Raw genomic sequence first — 17,387 nt, 5'->3', positions numbered from 1 at the left:
GGGAGTGATCAGGGATTGTATGTAAGGTGGGGCAGTCCCCTTAGCAGCCTGAAATGCCAACACTAGGGCCTTGAAACGGATGCGTGCAGCAATAGGAAGCCAGTGGAGGCCAATGAGAAGCGGAGTGACATGAGCCGACCTGGGCTGACTGGTGATCAGGCGGGCTGCAGCATTCTGGACCAGCTGGAGGGGCTTGATGGCACATGCTGGGAGACCGGCTAGGAGGGAGTTGCAGTAATCCAGGCGGGAAATGACGAGCGCCTGGACTAGGAGCTGGGTGGCTTTCTCAGTCAGGAGATGACGGATACGGCGTATATTATACAGAAAGAACCTGCAGGTTCTGGCAGTGGAGGATACTTGTGGAGCCAGGGTGAGGCAGTTATCAAGAGTCACCCCAAGATTCTTTGCCGTACGGGAGGAGGAAACTACAAAGTCCTCAACAGTCAATGAGAGGTCGATTGACGGAGAGGACTTAGCAGGGATGTAGAGAAGCTCAGTTTTGGCAAGGTTGAGCTTCAGGTGATGGGAAGTCATCCACGCAGAGATATCAGCCAAGCAGGCAGAGATCCGTGTGGTGATTTGGGTGTCGGGGGGGAAGGAAATGAAGAGTTGATCATTACGTTCCTTAACTCTGAGCAATTGTCTACTCCCTAGTCCTGAGCCGTTTGTATTACGTGTGTGTCTATGTGAATCCTGTCCCGCGTTTTCGTTCCTTCCTTGTCATTGTATGATTGCCCTTTCATGCGTCTCACCTGATGTTTATTTGTTAGACCGCCCTCACTCCCATGCCCCGCCTAGTTTGTCTCATTCCCCTGTGCATTTATACCTGTCCTTCTCAGTTGCTCTTTATGAGTTTGTCTTGTCCCCTAGTCTGCCCTTGAATTCCTTTCCCTTGGTTTTAGCCTACGGCGGCACGGATGGTGCAGTGGGTAGCACTGCAGCCTCACAGCAAGGAGGTTCGAATCCCCATCGGCCGGGGCCTCTCTGTGCGGAGTTTGCATGTTCTCCCCGTGTCTGCGTGGGTTTCCTCCGGGTACTCCGGTTTCCTCCCACAGTCCAAAGACTTGCAGGTTAGGCTGATTGGAGAGTCTAAATTGCCCGTAGGTATGAGTGTGTGAGTGAATGGTGCGTGTGCCCTGCGATGGACTGGCGACCTGTCCAGGGTGTATTCCTGCCTTTCGCCCAATGTATGCTGGGATAGGCTCCAGCCCCCCTGCGACCCTGTTCAGGATAAGCGGGTTCAGATAATGGATGGATGGATGGATGGTTTTAGCCTTTTTCTGCTACCCCGTATCCTGTCTGTTTTTTCTGTGCCCTGATTTTTGCGTTCTCTGTTTTTTTAAAAATATCTGTTTTGACTTTCTGTGTTTTTGGATTTTAGATGTGTACTTCCGCTGGTTTGGTCTGCCTCCTTGGTTTCTGAACTCATGATTGTTTCACGGTCCTCTGTTTCACGATTATGCTCTGCCTGCCCCGTATGTACCCATCTGCCTGGATTAGGACCGTTGCCTGTTTTTGGATTACATATTGGATCTTCCCTCTCATTCACGATATTTTCTCATCACCCCTAACTCTGCACTTCGTTCCTCTGTCCCCAAAACTTGACACAAAGACCAGCTTTGTCATAATGTGTCAGCCAAGACAGACTGTATGTAATTATCTCACAGTGGTAGAATTCTTCTCATTGTGGTTTTCCAGCGCAAAAATATTTCAAGAATTGATTGGGGGGGGAAATGTGTGTATTTAAAACTAGAAGTCATTGTTTATGTAGCAGCGGTGCCTCCCTATTGATGTGTTGAGTGTTTTCTGTTTTGCAGTTGTCAGATCCCTTTTCAGAATAGGAGACTGGTTTTATGCGTCAAATTGAACTGTATGGCGTCATTGTGACAAAAGACCTGCCACCTCCACAGCAAGAGCACACTGCAGGTCATGATGAACATCACGTCCCTGTCATAACGCAAGCAGAAGCCTCCCAAAGCAAAACCATGCCAATTACACTGATATACTGCAATATGACAGCTTAATAACTAAATGTATGTGAAAAGCATGTCGGCTAAACACATTTACGGGTTTTTCATTTTAGCGAAGAGATTCGCACGTTTCAGTGGATCGATCGATACAGCGTTAAGTGCAGTGTGTTTACAATGTGCATCGCCTGAATAATTTGAACCTTGATCTTGGAAACCAAAACTTGACAACTTACATTGCACAGTTATTTTAGCTAACGCTTTTATCCGAAGCGACTTTTAGTCGATAAGACGAAGCAGGGGGACAATCCGCCAGGAGTAATGTGGTGGTTAAGGGCCTTGCCCAAGGGCCCTGAAGCTGTGCAGTCCTTACTGCTGTTGGGCGCGGTGCGGCAGTAATTGGCATGTGGCAGCTCTGCCTCGTGCTGAGGAGTGTGAACAGCTGCTCCGCTCGTGGTCTCGGCCCGTCGAGGTGTGGCGAGGCACTGGCGCCGGGAGCTTCTCCCAAATTAAAACGGGGTATTTTTAACTAGCGGCTCCCGGGGGAGCTGCCCGTGAGGAAGAGGAGGGATGTCTCCTTCCTCACTCGGGTTTTTACAGAAACGTTTTCTATCGGTAGGACAAAGGCGAGTCATCGACGTAATCAGGTGCGATAACGCTAATAAAGCTAATCCGGCGGAACACGAGAGAACAGACGTTTCATGGGCTGCAGAGAGACATTGAGAGATCCGTTACCATGAGAATGAAATCATCTTCAGCGTGGTTTGTTTCCCCCCCCCCCTGGGCCGGGGGCCTCTGGCCAGATTAACCGGCTGCCGCTTTTAAAGTTAAATGGTTTTGTGCGTCGGGGGACAGCATCGGAGCCAAGGGCGTGTAATTCGCCGGGCGTCTCGGAACCCGCGTGCTGCTATGTCACCGGCTCCCAAATGGCTGCTGCAAACAGATCAGATCGCAACGCACATTTCAGCGGCTCGTTTTGGCGCCGCACACCTTCACTGGCTGACGTTGCGCTCGCTCTGTGCACCCAGCCGGTCCTTCTGAGACAAGCCCTGCAGACCACACAATTTCAGACCTCGCACAAAGACCTTGTGCAAACGAAGCATGTGAAGAAAACTTAGGCCTACATATGCGAGAATTACACTATACAATAGCATACATTCAAAAATAGTGACATGGTCTCGTGTACAGGTGTACAGTCGCAAAACAGAAACTGAAGCAAGGACCATTCTGTAGCAATGACGACCATTCAAATGACTGAATTGACAGGTAGAGCTAGCGCGGGTAATGCTGTGGTTACCATGACTACACGCACACTGTACACATACTTGCAGTCGTACGAGCGCCATCACATCCACTACAATTACCACTTCCCATTTCTAGTTCTCTGTCATGCACTGTGGTGTGGTGTGATTTTAAAGTTGTACTTTTGACCTGTGCTTTGAATTATGCTGCTGTGCCTGTCATCTTCATCAGATATCAGTTAGTCGCGTGGAGATGACTTTTGCTGTGACTGCCTGCTAATATCAGAATCTTTATGAATTTTTAAAATATTAATTAGCCCAATTCCCATCCTGAATTGAACTATTTGTAGCTATGTTTGTGTCTGACCCCTTGCTCTGGGATTAGGGAGATTCGGCCAGCCAGATTCGGCACTGGCACGGTCAGGCTTGGTGCCAGCTTTGCAAAGTGCTCAGACGGGAGGAGTGCGTTTAAATGTCACCATTTCCATTTCCCCCGGCTGCCAAAAGCACTGCCCCAAATGCCTACCCTCTACCCAAAGATAAAACGCTTTAAAGTTTTTTAACACGTTTCAGAAGCCAGAGAAGATGTGCTAGGGCCAGGTGCAAGTATATACATTTGGGAAGTGCACATGTGAAGAAATCCCAGTCATAAGTGAAAGACAATTTATCTAAATGCCATTTTAGTCCTTTTTTAAATGGGCAAAAAACCCAGAAAAATGGACCTACAAATAAAAAAATGATAACATATCTGGTCAGGAAATCCTCCAGATTTAGAAGAGCTTAGTTCCCCAGCAGCGGACCCAGGAGACCCTCTGGGGCTGGTTGTTTAACTGTCCCAGCGGCCTGAACTAACAGGCAGGGTGAGGCAGGTTTATATCATCGCGTCCTTCGCCTGAACAGCCTGCCAACTGATCCGTTTCAGGACAGTTTTAAAAGAAATCTCAAGACACACATTTTTAGCATACGTTTTCCCTAAGGTGCCTCTTATGTAGTGCTAACTTTTCAACGGCGTTAGACCCGTCTCAGGTGCCTTACAAAGGGCAGGCTGGACCTGTCTCTGGGGTTGGACCTCATTACTGTCGACAGTGTCGGACCGCAAATAAAGGACTTTTATGTTAATCATTTAGTTTTATTTGACTTTTTTCTCTGTTTCCTCCCTGTTCTTTTCACCATGCACAGCGCATTGTGATGCATATCTGCATGAAATGCACAGTTAACAGATACAGATAACATAGCTTTGCTTGCGTGCTTGCAGCAGCCGAGGGTGATTAGCCTCCTGCCCCTCCACAGCAGTGCATGTCTGGGGGTAATCCTCTTCCAGGGGTTTCCCATCTCGCTGCTCTCCGTGGTCCTGAAGGCATCCCAGACTTTCAGAGCAGTGGACAAGCCAATCAGTCAAATGATGAAATATGGACCAGGCTAAATTATTGACTGGTGGGTTGGGGTTGGAAGCGGGCGGGAAGTTACACATTAATTATCGCTGGATCTGGGGGGCACTCTAGTATTTGCATCTGCATCAGCTTGGATTTGGATTTTGCTTTGGGTTCTCCTGAATATTTTATGTCTACAAATATATTGGCTGCTAAAACGTGGGTATCCTGAATCACAACCGGGTTTTACAGGAGAATGCAGCTGTGCTGGATAACTGTGGATATCCTGAATCATCAGTGGGGTTTATGTGTGGATGCAGCTGTGTTGGATAACTGTGGATATCCTGAATCACCAGTGGGGTTTTACAGGAGAATGCAGCTGTGCTGGATAACTATGGATATCCTGAATCACCAGTGGGGTTTATATGTGAATGCAGCTATGCTGGATAACTGTGGATATCCTGAATCACCAGTGGGGTTTATGTGTGAATGCAGCTATGCTGGATAACTGTGGATATCCTGAATCACCAGTGGGGTTTTACAGGAGAATGCAGCTGTGCTGGATAACTGTGGATATCCTGAATCACCAGTGGGGTTTTACAGGAGAATGCAGCGGTGCTGGATAACTGTGGATATCCTGAATCACCAGTGGGGTTTTACAGGAGAATGCAGCGGTGCTGGATAACTGTGGATATCCTGAATCACCAGTGGGGTTTTACAGGAGAATGCAGCTGTGCTGGATAACTGTGGATATCCTGAATCACCAGTGGGGTTTTACAGGAGAATGCAGCTGTGCTGGATAACTGTGGATGTTGGTCCCCCAGCCCCCACCCCGACCAGCGTGACACATCTGAGGAGTATGCATTGCTCAAAATCCAAGGTGACATTTAATATAGTTATTCATTCTTCCATTAAAATAATTGCTCAGCAGACTCAGGTGTGTGTCGGCTTGGCTGTAGGCTAAATCTTGATTTGTGCACAGTCTCTTGAGGGTTTCAACTGACACTTATTCTCAATCTTTAAAGATTAATTTTTAAAAAGGAATCCTCTGGAGAGCTGAGTTGGCTGTACAGATTATGTTCTCAACTCATGTGACGGCTCCAAATCCCTCCCAACAGCAAGCAGCTCTTGAAAGGAAAGAAAATTTTAGCGAGCAGGACGTAAGTGAAAAGCACCGAAGTGATGAGCAGGCTTTCAATGAAAAGGTTAATGTGAATTTGGAGGGGACCTCAACTGTATCAACATCTCTCTCTGTCTCTCTCTCTCTCTCTCCCCCTCGTCACACCCTGGGATGGTATGAAAAACAAGCTGTTATTTCCATTTAATTTCTCTCTCTCTCTCTCTCTCTCTCTCTCTCTCTCTCTCTCTCTCTCTGCACGGCTTTGTGGCAATGAAATGGACACGCACACACAAACGTGTCTGCACATACAGTATGGTAGAGCAGATATACTGAAGAATGCTCTTCTGTTGACTAGTGATATTTATGATGATGATTATTATTATTATTATTATTACTAATAATAATTAAAATATATATATACCTCCCTCTCCAGCTGAGGTGGAGAGAAATATATATATTTTTTGCCAACTGAATCAGGGGATGATTAGGTAGCAGTTTGAAAGAGCCAGGGTTGGACATTTTGCCAGGAGATCGAGGAACGCCCTACTCTTGTGTCATGGGATTTTTAATGACCACAGTCAGTCAGGACCTTGGTTTATCGTCTCATCTGAAAGATGGCGTCTCTTACAGCACAGTGTCCCCATCTCTGCTCTGGGGCATTGGGGATCATTTCACCAGAAAGAAGATCGCCCCCTACTGGGCCACCAACACCACTTCCAGCATCAACTTAGTTTTCCCAGGAGGTCTCCCATCCAAGAACTAACACCTGCTTAGCTTCAGCCTGGCAATGCAGTAATCTTGCAGAAGGAATGCTTGGCATGATTCAAAAGTTAGCAGTCGACAAATTAGTTTTACATTGTGCAGATAAATAACATTTAAAGGTTACTATATCAGTGATTTAAGGGATACATCTAAGTGATGGATCCAGTGGAAGTTACCCATTGTATGTAGAAAAATTGTTGAAAAATAGTTTTTGCTGCAGGTGAAACTGATCTGCACAGTGTAGATCTGTAACATGCAGTCAAATAAAACAGAAAATGTTTCATTTGTCTCATCTGGCAATTCACAAAGACATGATATGGTGCCATCTAATTAAATATTAAATAACAGCTGTTACAGGGTACGAAATCCTTTGTAAATGTTTGTAAATGTTTTGTTTCCATTAGATAGTGGTTGTTCTGCTTCAGATTAAAGATAGTAGCCTATTTTTCCTTCTTCGTTACCTCGGTTCATTTACCATTACTGGCATGACAGGTAAAAAAACAGGTCAAGTAAGTCGGAACCATTTTGGTCAATTGCGCAATGTCTCGCTTCAAGTAATTCCAATTTTCTCAGCGACAAAGGAGTTATTGTCCCTGTGGTACCTGAATCCATTAATTAAACGTAATCTTGACCTGGAGGGGAAAAGTATCGCGTCGTTTATGAGCAGATCCACACATGCGCGTTAGTGCAAGTAAAGTCGCGCGACCACGCTCTTCGTAACAGGGCCATGATGAAACTCTTTTATTACAGTTCGTCATTTTGGTTTTTAAATTAAAGTATGCAGATTGTTTAGCATAGCTTTGTATCAGCAAACTCTCACCGGGCTACCTTCGCGCCGATTGGTTAAAATAGCCTATGGAGTAGTGGTGACGTAACTTGGAGTCAGTCCCGCGGATTAAACCCCCTGGGCGTTCTCTGAAACGGACTGGTTGTTGACTTCGCTCAGTCTTGTGCCTTGGGCTGTCATCTTTCCACATTGCAGGATTGATGGTGGAAAAAAAAGGACAACAACAAGAGAAAACAGAAACAAGCCGATCACATGCCTTCTATTTTAAGAGATTTTGTATTTTCCTGAGTTTACAAAATTAGCTGGCACGAGCGCCCGTGCTTTCAGCGCGCATGTGCTTTCGGCGAGAATTCTTACACCCTGTAAGCGGGGAGAGCCGAGGACCGTGTGGTTGCCACCTGGAATGAAAACACGGACGATGGGATCAATTAAATTTGGACTGCCGATTTTACACTGGGATGTTCCCGTGGTTATATTACGTATTCACCTGACATTAGCATCACTGAAAGGTAAAAACAAAATGGTCTAAAACTTTAAATGTTATTTTTTTGTGTTATTTTCTGTGTTTTTTGATTGTGTAGTTTCACGTTTAAACCAAGGATGTACAAGTAGAAAATAGTCAACTTTCTAGATGGTGATTTTGAAACGAAAGGGTATATCCCCATGGTCTTTGGTGAAAACTTATTGATGTATTAACCTAATTTGCCATCGATCACACACACACACACACACACACACACACACACACACACACACACACACACGTATACATCGGCTGCGTAGATGCACACTTCACTATTGCTCACTATAGAATTCACATTTCACGGCCCCAATGTTGTATCTAACACAACTGTAGTCTCTTCTGCAATGTGCACTAAGATTTAAAAGTAGCGTTCTAATTTTTCTCTATCATTAATTACGCTCATTACATCGTGACAACCTTGCCCGCTGTAACATTCTGCTGTAGCTTTGACAGTCGCCTACTTAAAATGGTCTTTACTTCGCAGTATTCGAAGTAGTGGACTGATGTAGCGTGTATCGCGCGCGCAGGGGAGTCCTGCTTTACAACGTTTATTCTGAAGGATAAGCTGGGGTAGGATATAAACCAGACGAACTTCTAAACTTTGGTCAGAAAACGTTTGAGACAATGAAGCATTCGTTACGGCGGACTGAGTTGACACGATCTTTAGGACTGATTGTCACTGATCGACATTTTAAATGTACTGACAAAGGGTCGCGGTTCGCGTAGCACCGGGTGGGAGATTGCGAGTGTTTATGCTCTACTGATTGTTTTCGGAAAAAACCGTCTGGAAACCACAAAGGGCTTCTGCATTCAGCCGTGGAGTTAGGGCTGAATACAAATGTGACGTATTCCCCACCTGATCGTATAAAATAGTTTTACTTTTTCATTTCTTGGTTTTACAGGTGTCTAATATTAAGAATGTTTGCAGTAGAAATTGATTATGAATGCACATGAATACTGAAAACGGATCTTTGATGTTTTTCATTCGTGGTCATTTCCAAAATGCAGTACAAAAATGTATGCTTGCCTACAAGACTGGGCATGTTAGAAATAAACTAGAAATCTTGATCCCCACTGTGGACTGTAAACAAGTGTTTTTTAAATGCATTTTTTAAATATATATATTTTTGCAGTCTCATATTTGGTTATTTAAAGCTCCTTGTCAGTGTTACAGTTGGAAGAGTTTTTGAAAGACTGTTCAACACAGTGGATAGCTGACATGAGTTCTGGGAGGCAAGTATAGAGACAGACATGAACAAACGACACAGGCAGTAGACTCTCAGGCACACGCTGGAGCACTGAAGTGTTTGTGTGCATTCGCTCGCTGTGATACAGGATGTCATGCAGTGCTGTCAGTTCAGCTCATCAGACACGTCTACGGTCCTGATGCCCTCTCCCACACATCTGTAGCGATAGGACGGACTGCAAGACAGGGGTGCACAACAAGGGCCGATCCGTTTCAGGATTTTGTGCCGACCTTAATTATTTAATTGATTCAGTCATATCTTATCTGACATGTGTATGAGTACTGGCTACAGCTGCAGACTGCCGGTGTATCCTAATGATTTTACTGTGCTCAAGTACAGGCTTGAACCAGGGTCATTTATAGAGCTGTCAGCAAATTAAAAACAAGGCAATTGGTGGGAACAAAAAGCAGTTTGCGGACCGGCCCTCGAGGACCGGAGTTGTGCACCCCTGCTTCAAGGTACGCTTTGAGCGGACACTTAGAAACGGAGTGTGTCTCTGAATCCCAGACATGAACGGTGGATTATTCCGTAAACCAGGAGAAGGCTCTGCCTCCAAAATCTGGTTTCAGCTCTTCTTTGAACTTTCACATGTCAGGCACCTTGCGAATGGAGTAGTCATGGCCCTCTGAAGCAAGGGCAGTCCTTCTCCCCGGAGAGATGCTCTGGGGCAGTGCTTTTTAGAGCCCTGCAGGGAGAAGCACATCTAACAGACAGCCAATGAGGAGTCGCAAGCGGTGGACTGATATGTTCACATCTCATGATTTTTGTAACAACCCTAGCAGCTGCATTCTGAACCAGCTGCAGACTTTTCAAGGTGAACGTACACACGCACACACACACACAAACAAACAGAGTATATAATGCAGTTATCTTCACTCCTGGTCCTGGAGAGCCACAGGGTGTGCTGGCTTTAGTTTTTGCCTTCATATCCGCAACCAATTCAGACCCAAAAGAACCAGTCGAGGTGAGTTATCTGCTTTAATTGATCAATTAAGTGACGGGTAACTTTGGAAAACAGCACACCCTGCGGCTCTCCAGGACCAGGAATGAAGATCACTGACGTAACGCAAGTCTTTGCACCAGCCACTGCATGCACACTGTTGCCGTGTTTGACTGGTGTGAATAAGTGTAGGAAATGCTCAATGCGATGTGTTTTCATCATCCCTCTCATGGCCCTGGCTTTGGGATCAGCTGTGCCGCTTTGGCGGTGGCTGTGGCATAGGTCTGCAGAATAACGTCTCTTAGTTTGTTTTTCCGTGTTTGTTTGGTGAGTTTGTGCCGTTGGCTGTTGAGTGACAGCTGTCCATTATTAACAATCCTTTTTGGATCATTTCCCAGGGGTGGTTTTGGCAGTGTTTCCCTCCCTCAGATCTGGCAGGACTGTCCTTGTTGGATGTTTTCCTAACCTGACCAAATACAGCAGAAGTGCTTTGTGATAATCGTAACCATATTGAGTAATCCCGCGAGAAATTATATCAGTCCCGGAGAGTTTTCCACGCTCCACTTTTGAACAAACAATGACGAGCCAGAAATGACAGGAACCACAGAACTCAGGCGCACATTTTAAGTTAAGAAAACAAGCTTTTCTAGGATGGGGTTATTAGTTTCTCCTCTGCTTCGCCGTGTTATACTGCAGTAACGCATATTACCTGATGTCAATCTTGTCTGTTTTGTCGATGTGCAGTGGTGCAGTTTTTTGCATGCTAATGAGCCCAGACTGCTCTCGTTTTGAAAACGAGGCCCAGCTTATCGGAACTCTCTGCTTCCTACCGCTTTCCACTGGTTTCTACTGGTCTGAATAAAGGCAGATAAAAAAGCGAAAATCAAGGGACGTTATTATTCATACAATTCTTTCCGACAGCAGGAAAGTGACTGAAGCTATGGGAATTAAACATCTCCGGGCTGCAAGCCCAGTCCCATCGCCATTGTACTACATTATCATAGTCATTGTTGTTATTACTCCAGAGAGATTGTTCATTGTGTTTTGTAGTAAAAATGCTTGCAGGACTTTGCTCCCCACACATCGTGCCCATTAACCCATTATGGGTCGGCACCATCGGGAGGGATAGGAACTGGCGACAGCCTCCACTTACCACTTCCATGGGCTCCTGTGGGAGCTGCTCAATGGCGTGTCAAACCAGTTCATGAAGGCGGCCATGTTTGACTGTGGGGCTTTTGCCTACATGGTGATGGCTACACAGGGGCCAGAGGCTAACTAAACCATAATGCCTCCCCTGGAGGCTGTCTGCACCAGCTGTGTGTGACATGTGTTCCTCTGACTCAGTGTGTGAGTGAGTTTAGTTGGCGTACAGCACAGTAGAAGTGTCTTCCTCTGACTCAGTGTGTGAGTGAGTTTAGTTGGCGTACAGCACAGTAGAAGTGTCTTCCTCTGACTCAGTGTGTGAGTGAGTTTAGTTGACGTACAGCACAGTAGAAGTGTCTTCCTCTCACTCAGTGTGTGAGTGAGTTTAGTTGGCGTACAGCACGGTGGAATGCTGCAAATTTCACAGGTGTGTGCAGGTGCCCTTCTACACTCTCCGGAATTAAAGTCCACGGAAAGGGTTGCCCTGACGGCCGCGAATGCTCCCGAAATGGTTATTTCCGATCTGTGCGAAAATGGGGCCGGAGGAAAAAACCTGGAGCTAGTGTGTCTGCTGTAGCTTGTGTGCACTTTTTTATTAGCGTCCGTTAAACGCTAAATCTATGTGTCAGATTTGGAAGGTCAGTGGCGGGACGCAGGCCTGTCTCTGGAAGTTCTCACGGAGCTCGGAATGAGTCCCAGAAGGAAACTCAGGGAGAAAGTTAGCCCGCAGCGAGTATCCCAGAAAAGAGAAACACAACCCCCCATCCCTCGCTGGAAGAACCCCTCTGTGATGTGCCTGACTGTCCATGGACCGCAGTCTGGGTCAGCTGGAGGGCAGGCCAGGAGGCCAGGAGGTCAGGGGAGATATGGGCTGGCCGTCCCGTCTGGTTATTACATTACTTACCCATAATCCCACAGCGTTACCATGACCAGGCCTGGTTCAGACATGGATTAGACAGATGCTTAGTTATAATTATAATTATATTATAATAATAAGTAATGCTATTATTTCACACTTAGTGATTGTTCAAACAATGAAAAGACCACACATAGATTATTATTGTTTATTATTATTATTATTGCAGTAGTAGCAGTACTAAAATATTAAATTGGAAGCATCCCCGCATAACCTTGTGAATTTTAAGTCCTGCCTTTTATTTGTTTTTTTACCATTAATGGCATTTGTCAGACACTCTTATCCAGAGCGATGTACAGTTGATTAGACTAAGCAGGAGACAATCCTCCCCTGGAGCAGTGCAGGGTTAAGGGCCTTGCTCAGGGGCCCAACGGTTGTGCGGATCTAATTGTGGCTAGACCAGGGATTGAACCACCGACCTTACGGGTCCCAGTCATGTACCTTAACCACTACGCTACAGACCGCCCTGACGGCATGTTTACTAACCACAGCCTGCAGTCAGACTGGAATCATGTTGCTATAAATAGATTGTTTTGAATAAATAGATGGCAGGGATTTGGCTGATGAATAGTATTTAAAGCACTTTGTTTATCTGACCCCGAGAGAAATTAAGCAGATGCTGACAGCCAATTTTCTTATTAAGACATAAGAATAAAGGATGGCTGTTATGAGGGACGGGGGGCGGGTAGATGGCAGCCGATGCATTACCTAATGCTAATACTAACTGGAAATCACAGCGTGTAATGAATTTGTTTTAAGTAAATGTGTTGATTTATGAATGGAAACGGCAGAAAGAAATATGAACAACCCTGGAGAACTACAGTAAGTTGTGCGATAGAAGCAGGGATCAGCAACTCACGGTCCTCCAGTGCCAAGTTTTGGTGCTCTGGTGTGGAGTGCTGGTGTGCTGGTGTGGTGTGCTGGTTTGGAGTGCTGGTTTTCCATCCTCCCTTCCCCTGGGAGACAGGTGTGAAGGCCAGTCAGAAACACTGATTACCCGGGAGAAAAGAAGACCAGTGCTGGATTGTGGAATCGAGGGTCAGAGTTGATGATCCCTGCCGTAGAGCATGATACTTTTAAAATGTTTTAAAATTTGCTTTATAACAGCTCTCCCTATGCCTGGCAAAATGATTACATATGAAATATTTTTATGTGTAACATATTTACATGACTGTGTTTCCAAAGTGAAAACTCGGTTGCTGATCTTCAAGCAAAACCAAAATACAGTGGACTTGCATTATATGAACAATGTATTCAGCTATGCTTGTGCCAACCTGGGGGCCAGGGATTGATGTTTCCCCAGAAGCTTACAGTGGTATTGCAGTTTATTAAGCCTCTGGTGCCAAAAGGCGTGCACTGGTACCAAACATGGTCAAACAGTCAAACATGGCCACCTCCTCACAGTCAAACATGATCACCTACTCACAGTCTAACATGATCACCTCCTCACAGTCTAACATGATCACCTCCTCACAGTCAAACATGATCACCTCCTCACAGTCAAACATGATCACCTCCTCACAGTCTAACATGATCACCTCCTCACAGTCTAACATGATCACCTCCTCACAGTCAAACATGATCACCTCCTCACAGTCAAACATGGCCACCTCCTCACAGTCTAACATGATCACCTCCTCACAGTCAAACATGATCACCTCCTCACAGTCAAACATGGCCACCTCCTCACAGTCTAACATGATCACCTCCTCACAGTCTAACATGATCACCTCCTCACAGTCTAACATGATCACCTCCTCACAGTCTAACATGATCACCTCCTCACAGTCAAACAAACATGGCCACCTCCTCACAGTCTAACATGATCACCTCCTCACAGTCTAACATGATCACCTCCTCACAGTCAAACATGGCCACCTCCTCACAGTCAAACATGGCCACCTCCTCACAGTCAAACATGGCCACCTCCTCACAGTCTAACATGATCACCTCCTCACAGTCTAACATGATCACCTCCTCACAGTCAAACATGGCCACCTCCTCACAGTCTAACATGATCACCTCCTCACAGTCAAACATGGCCACCTCCTCACAGTCTAACATGATCACCTCCTCACAGTCAAACATGGCCACCTCCTCACAGTCAAACATAGCCACCTCCTCACAGTCAAACATAGCCACCTCCTCACAGTCTAACATGATCACCTCCTCACAGTCTAACATGATCACCTCCTCACAGTCAAACATGGCCACCTCCTCACAGTCAAACATAGCCACCTCCTCACAGTCAAACATGGCCACCTCCTCACAGTCAAACATGGCCACCTCCTCACAGTCAAACATGGCCACCTCCTCACAGTCTAACATGATCACCTCCTCACAGTCAAACATGGCCACCTCTCCATTGAGCAGCTCCCATGGGAACCTGTGGAACCGGCAAACGGAAGCTGTCTCCAGTTTTTACACAAGGGGTTAATGGGGCACGGCGTGTGAGCAGCAAATCAATAAGGTTTTTCTTTCAAGTATTTTTACTATGAAACACAAGGAACAGTCTCTCTGCAGTAGTAGCATCGATGGCAATGATAATGGAGTGTAATGGCTTTGTGACCTGGGCTTGCGGTCTGGAGATGTTTAATTCCCATACCTTCAGTCACTTTGCCTCTGCGGGAATGGACTGTATGAATAATGATGTCCATCCATCCATCCATTATCTGAACCCGCTTATCCTGAACAGGGTCACAGGGGGGCTGGAGCCTATCCCAGCATACATTGGGGCGAAAGGCAGGAATACACCCTGGACAGGTCGCCAGTCCATCGCAGGGCACACACACCATTCACTCACACACTCATACCTGTGGGCAATTTAGACTCTCCAATCAGCCTAACATGCATGTCTTTGAACTGTGGGAGGAAACCAGTGAGGCGGCAGTGCTACCCACTGCACCATCCGTGCCGCCTGAATAATGATGTGTCCTCCTTTATTTTCCTCTGTGTCTGCTTTATTCATGCGGGCTCAAAGCAGAGACGACAGCCCTCAGCAGACAGAGAGGGGCCCGCAGTGGAGAAAAGGCTATTACTACCTGTAGCAATGGATTTTACTTGTACATGAATAGTATTGTCTTTTTTCTGCCACAACAGGAAAGCAGGACGATCCGCCCTGCTCTCGTTTGCCTGTTTGTGCCTGATTCAGACAGGGAGACAGCAGAGAGGGTTGCAGGCAGGTAGAGGAGGGAGCACAGTGGAGCTGTGGGGGGAGGAGGGGGGTTGAACCCCTGCCCACACAGCAATCTGGCTCCGGTCCAAGGGTCTCACCCGATGTTCTGCACATATTTAAAGTAGCACAAAAGGAGTGCTTCGCTCACAACAGCAAGGCTGCAAACTAGGGTTTCCTCCTGTTCTTAAAATGGGTGTATAAGCTACTTTTTTGTGGCCTTGTTGATTGGTTTTAATGCATCATTTATCTTACTGAGTGGTGAATAATGGGCCTCCGTTATTTGACTTTATTGTCCACTTTATTCTGGTCGAAAGCAGTGACAGATAAAAAAAGGACCACAATGCTGGAAAAGCCACAACAGGGAGCAAACCCTCGTAAATCGTGTAGGCTTTTTTCCAGAAGTCTCACCCTTTGCACAAAACATTTTAACAGTGGCGTAAAACACCAAAATAAGTGTATCGGCAGTTTTTTTTTACAGCCCTATTGGTGTGTTGCCTCTTGGTTTCTTTTGTACTCTTTAATTCATTGGTGTAATGCATCATTCTACTCTTACGATGAAGTACATCTGCTACCTCACCAACTCCCTCCGGGTAAATGGTGCCAGTATGGCTGTGTAAATTAAGCTGGATGATTTAATGGCAAATGTAATGTACTGTGGTAGGGATCAACTCTGGCCTGGAACCAAAGTTTTCTTCCGAGTAATTAGTGCTACTCTTTGGCCAGACTGTCTTCACGCCTGACTCCAAGGTAAAGGGAGGGTGAACACACCTGACTCCCAGGTAAAGAGAGGGTGAACACACCTGACTCCCAGGTAAAGGGAGAGTGTTCACACCTGACTCCCAGGTAAAGAGAGAGTGAACACACCTGACTCCAAGGTAAAGGGAGGGTGAACACACCTGACTCCAAGGTAAAGGGAGGGTGAACACACCTGACTCCCAGGTAAAGAGAGGGTGAACACACCTGACTCCCAGGTAAAGGGAGAGTGTTCACACCTGACTCCCAGGTAAAGGGAGAGTGAACACACCTGACTCCCAGGTAAAGAGAGGGTGAACACACCTGACTCCCAGGTAAAGGGAGAGTGAACACACCTGACTCCCAGGTAAAGGGAGGGTGTTCACACCTGACTCCCAGGTAAAGGGAGAGTGAACACACCTGACTCCCAGGTAAAGGGAGGGTGAACACACCTGACTCCCAGGTAAAGGGCGGGTGGAAAACCAGCAGTTCTCTGCCCTGGAGGACCGTGAGTTGAGGATTCCTGTGCTATAGGCTGCTCCCACTCTAGTTCTCTAGTTCTGTTCCGTTTAATATATTTGATGAAATGGCGTTGAAGTGGCCAGTCCGTTCACGTCCAGGCCTGTGTCAGTGAAGCAGGGTTAGCTCGGCTAGTTCACGCGGAATGCGAAGGCTCGTAACAGGTTACCACGACGATGCTCCCTGACGACGTAACCCTCACATTCTAGACTGGATGGTGACTGGTAACGCGTTCGTCCTACAAATATTTGGATGAGTGAGAGACTGGGGTTCAAGTCCCACCTCGGACTCAGGCAATCTTGTGCTCACATTACATAAGCAAGGTCAAGTTTCATTTTCCCTGCTTTTTTCTTTCATCATCAAGGCAGTCTTAACTCTAAAGCTGGGATCAACAACTCAACAGGTGGTTTTCCATCCTCCCTTTACCTGGGAGGCAGGTGTGAAGCCAGTCTGGAGAATCAGTAGCATTAGTTATGAGAAAATAAAACCTGGATTTGAGGGCCAGTGTTGCTGCTCTAGAGTATCAACACACATTTATTACTGGAGAAGAAATACCAATCAGTACCTCTGCTTTAATGTAGGATATTAACAAGTATCTCACTCTTGGCAGCAAATCCATGAAGCAGTATATTAGGAATTGATGAGGTATATGCGCATATGAGGCTAAATCTTGCTGCATGCAAATACTTCTTGAATGCAGTTTTTTTGTTGGCATGGTAGCACAAATTAATTAATTAATTAATTCATTCATTCATTCATTCTTCTAACCCGCTTATCCTGAACAGGGTCTCAGGGGCGCTGGAGCCTATCCCAGCATACATTGGGCGAAAGGCAGGAATACACCCTGGACAGGTCGCCAGTCCATCGCAGGGCACACACACCATTCACTCACATACTCATACCTACGGGCAATTTAGACTCTCCAATCAGCCTAACCTGCATGTC

The 17,387-nt window shown here is 46.2% G+C and overlaps 1 protein-coding gene across 1 annotated transcript in view; it reads left to right on the top strand.

Annotated features, from left to right (window-relative positions):
• The first annotated feature begins 7,665 nt into the window (after positions 1 to 7,665).
• Positions 7,666 to 17,387, top strand: part of rxfp2a (relaxin family peptide receptor 2a) — a 49,577-nt gene continuing 39,855 nt past the window's right edge. The window contains exon 1 of the mRNA XM_061249474.1: positions 7,666 to 7,756. Within this exon, the coding sequence (XP_061105458.1) occupies positions 7,666 to 7,756 (91 nt within the window). The remainder of the gene's footprint in view (positions 7,757 to 17,387) is intronic.

The sequence above is a fragment of the Conger conger genome, chromosome 7 (genome assembly GCF_963514075.1).
Source record: "Conger conger chromosome 7, fConCon1.1, whole genome shotgun sequence".
Taxonomy (NCBI): Eukaryota; Metazoa; Chordata; class Actinopteri; order Anguilliformes; family Congridae; genus Conger; species Conger conger.
This window is presented reverse-complemented; position numbering and strand designations above follow the sequence as displayed.